General features: G+C 57.3%; 1 protein-coding gene across 1 annotated transcript in view; it reads left to right on the forward strand.

The window, feature by feature from the left end:
• Positions 1-1764: 1764 nt before the first annotated feature.
• ENDOU (endonuclease, poly(U) specific) overlaps positions 1765-3697 on the forward strand; it is a 16749-nt gene continuing 14816 nt past the window's right edge. Inside the window, exon 1 of the mRNA XM_004711515.2 lies at positions 1765-1819. Within this exon, the coding sequence (XP_004711572.1) occupies positions 1765-1819 (55 nt within the window). The remainder of the gene's footprint in view (positions 1820-3697) is intronic.

Consider the following 3697-nt stretch of genomic DNA (forward strand, 5'->3'; position numbering starts at 1 on the left):
CCCCCACCCCCAAGGCGGAGCCCGCACCCTTCCTCCTTTCCAGGTGGAGATGGAGGCGACACTTCTGCGGGTGTTCTCATTTCCTGCTCTGCGGCTCAGGCACCCCTCACCACCCACTCTGTGGTCTGGCTTGCCTACTTTGGGCAGGCTGTCAGAGGGGCCACCCGCTGGAGGAGAGCATCCTGCCTGGTGGGATAGAGGGCCCAGTGAGGGGAGGGAGGCAGTCAGTGAGAGGGACAGACGCCATGGCTGCAGCCATGGACTTGAATCTGCTGGGGCGTGTAAGGCTGATGCAGGATCCGGCTGGACGCTTCTGGGGTACCTACGGTCATCCTGAGTCAGAGCTGACGCAAGAGCAGCTGAGCACGACACCAGGTAGGTTCCCGTGCTGTGGTTAGATGCCATCTGGTTCTATCTAACTGGTTCCAGCTCATAGCCACCCCCTACCTACAGCAGGACGAAAGCCCACGAAGCCCTGCTTGCTCGTACCACCTTCACACGGTTGCCAGGTCTGAGCCCGCTGCTGCAGCCACCATCTGGCTGAGGGTCTGCCTCTTTTTCGCCGCCCCTCTAACTCCACGGAGCATGACGTCCTTTTCCTGGCATGGCTCAGTCCTGATCCCATGTTCAACGTGTGTGAGACCAAGTGTCAGGAGCATTCTGGGTGCCCTCCTCCGAGACGGATCTGCTCGTTCACTTGGCAGTCCACGGAGGGTGCTTTCAATAGTCTTCGCCAGCATCACGCTCCCGAGGCATCCATTCCTCTTCGGTCTTCCTTGTTCAGTGTCCCACTTCCACACACCGAGGAGTCGAGTGGAAACACCACGGCTTGGGTCAGATGCACCTTCGTCTTCATAGTAACATCCTTACTTCTCAGCACTCCAAAGAGGCCTTGTGCAGGGTTCCCCAATTCTGCCTTCTCTTTCTCCCTCGGAGAGGCTGATGGTTTCAAACTGCTGACCTCGAGGTTAGCAGCCCAGCACATAACCATTACGCCACCACACATCCTTGGTTCTGATGATACCTCCCATATCTATCTAGCTATCCTTCCAGTGACTCCTGCCTTTGCCTGAACACTGGCTGTCAAACTTGTAAGGATCATGTGCTAGCTAGCTATGCCCAGCCACTAGCCACTGCCTCCGAGTCCATTCTGAATGATTGCAACCCGGCCTAGGGTTTCTGAGGCGGTAAATCATTAGGAGAGCAGACAGTCTCATTTTGCTCCTCAGGACCGCTTGATGGGTTTGAGCCACTGACCTGGTAGAGAGCAGTCCAATGCTCACCAGGGCTCTGGAGGAATTTAAAGACGAAGCCTGTGGGTTCTTAGAAGGTTAGGCCCATGGCTGGTAGGTAGGTGAGTGCTAGAAGGGGCTCATCCAAAGATAAGCCCATGGGTGCCCCTCATTTAAATAGAGAACCTCCCAATCCAGGTCCACCCTACTGGGCCTGCTAGGATGACCTGTTTTCAAGCTACGAACAGCTGGAATTACCTGTTCTAAACATCTGGCACTACCTGCCTGCTTAGTCACCTTCCTTCTGGCTTCAAACAGCTGTAGGGCCCCACCTCCTCCCGCCTCCTGCCACCCTGGGGTCCCTCCCTCCCCTTCTCCTTTCTGAAAGGAGGTGGCAGCACCAGCTTCACCAGCCCTGACGTCCTTAAAAGGATCAGCCTGGGGAAGAAGGCTCATTTGAGAGCCGTGGCATCCACCTGGACTCCAGGGAACACCCTACAGCCGACGCCCCCTTGGCCTCCAATTGAGCACCATGAGGGCCTGTGTCCCCCTGCTAGTGGCCCTGCTCTGTGGCTTGGCCTGGGCTGGTAAGTCATTGGATGGTGGGAAGGGGAGAAAGGATGGCAGAGGCTGGCACAAAGAGTCAGAGGGCTAGGAAACTTGGCGGGGTGGTGATGGTGGGGGTGTGTGTGTGTGAGGGCAATGGAAGAGGAGTCAGCTCCGTCCTCGTGTGCGAGTGCAGGCGTTGTCTCTGGAGTGGACTGTAAGGGGAGGTCCACGGCTGATGGACTGATTTCCCCGGAAGTCCCTCTGCGCACTTGGGAGGGACACCCCAAACATCCTTTAGTCTTCCCTGACCTTTGGTCTACCCTCAGTTTTGTTTTCCGGAGCCACTGCATGGTGTGAAGCTGGGACCGGCTGCTGGGTCTGAGGGGCCCAGGTGTACTTAGTACTCCCTGTACTGCCTGGCGACAGGAGGTCACCTAAGGGCATCTTTCTCTGAGAGATGCCTCAGGAGGTGGGCAGGCTCAGGAGGAGACCAGAAAGGTCCCTGGCTGGGAGGTGGTCAGAAGACTTGGTCTTCGAGCCAGTGTTAGGTCAACTAAACGACAGAGAAGGGGTGTGGCCCACAGACGAGAGGCGGGAGGGAGCTGCGGAAGAGTGGCTTTCCTGCTTATTATTGTGCAAAATGTTGACCCTGATGTGCTCCTTGGTGTCGGGCCTGAACGAGTGCCAGGGGGGCGGACTGCGCTGAGGTGGCGTTGGGAAAATGCTCTTCTCCCCCAGAGGAGAAAGAATCAGAGCCGGATGCTCACTCCGCCCACCCAGGCTGTTCCTCCGCAGGTCGGCCCCGAGGGTTACATAGATAATGCTGGAGAAGCCCCAAGCATGGAGTCAACGTCCAATGAGTTAGACCTCTGATTAGAATCGTGATGATAAATGATCCTGGGAGAAACGTGGGGCCATTTTCCCAATCAGGTTGTGGAAAATGAGATCCCCCTGGTACAACCGGCTTGAGCTTGGCCACCATTGACTGCAAGGTTGGTCATTCCAACCCACCCAGGGCACCGTGAAGAAAGACCTGGCGGCCTGCTTCAATGAAGATTTCAGTCTGTAACCCAAGGGTTACTATGAGTCGGAGTTGACTCTGCGGCAATGGGTTGAGTTTTCCTCTCTGGTTAATGAGATTCTTAAAGGAAAGCCCCTGGAGGGGAAAGCTATTCCCAGGCCCGTGAACGCTGGATGAGACGGGGTACCTCCACCTGGCCCCCAGTGCCAGTAGCCAGCTCTGCTTGGGCCTTGAGTAGCGCGGAGGTGGTAGCAGAGAGGAAGGGAGCATGCAGGAGGGTTCAGCTGCAGAACTGCTGAGCTGCAGAAAGGAGTACACACCAGCCAGGGCTAGCGTGGAGGGGAGGCCCTTGGGCCAGCGGGAGAGGAGGGCAGCAGCAGACAGCTGAGCCTGAGCGTGGGGCTGTCCCCCAGGGCACAGGCAGCCGCCGCCCATCTCAAGTTCAGGCTGAGTTCTTGCAGCTGCCTGTGTGAGCGGCTGAATCAAGGCTCCAGTGGGTGCTACTGCCTTCTTCCCTACGGTGGGAGAGAGGAGGGGTTCCCCTTGTCTCTTCGATCCCAACGAGGCAAACCCAGGAATCGAGTGAGGAGTCACCACCAGGCTCAGCTCCTCCTTTATTAGTTGGGGGATACAAGCCTCATGGTTCTAACTGGATGGAGCAGGAAGCCAGTCCTGGAGATGAAACTTTTAGGGCAACTAGGACTCCAAGGGGAGACCAGCATTGGGAGCCCCTAGCGAGGCAGGTGTAGGATGCCCAAACCATCCGAGGGGTGGGTGGGGTGGCACATGGGGACACCGTAACCCCCAGGCTTGGAATCAGGCTCTCACGATGGGCAGCTTGGATAAGGAGCGCACGCATTGTGGGTTGTTGAGGTCTCCGGGCGTGCAGAGCAAT

The sequence above is a fragment of the Echinops telfairi genome, unplaced genomic scaffold (genome assembly GCF_000313985.2).
Source record: "Echinops telfairi isolate 266 unplaced genomic scaffold, ASM31398v2 ScPeMD7_12;HRSCAF=54, whole genome shotgun sequence".
Lineage (NCBI taxonomy): Eukaryota > Metazoa > Chordata > Mammalia > Afrosoricida > Tenrecidae > Echinops > Echinops telfairi.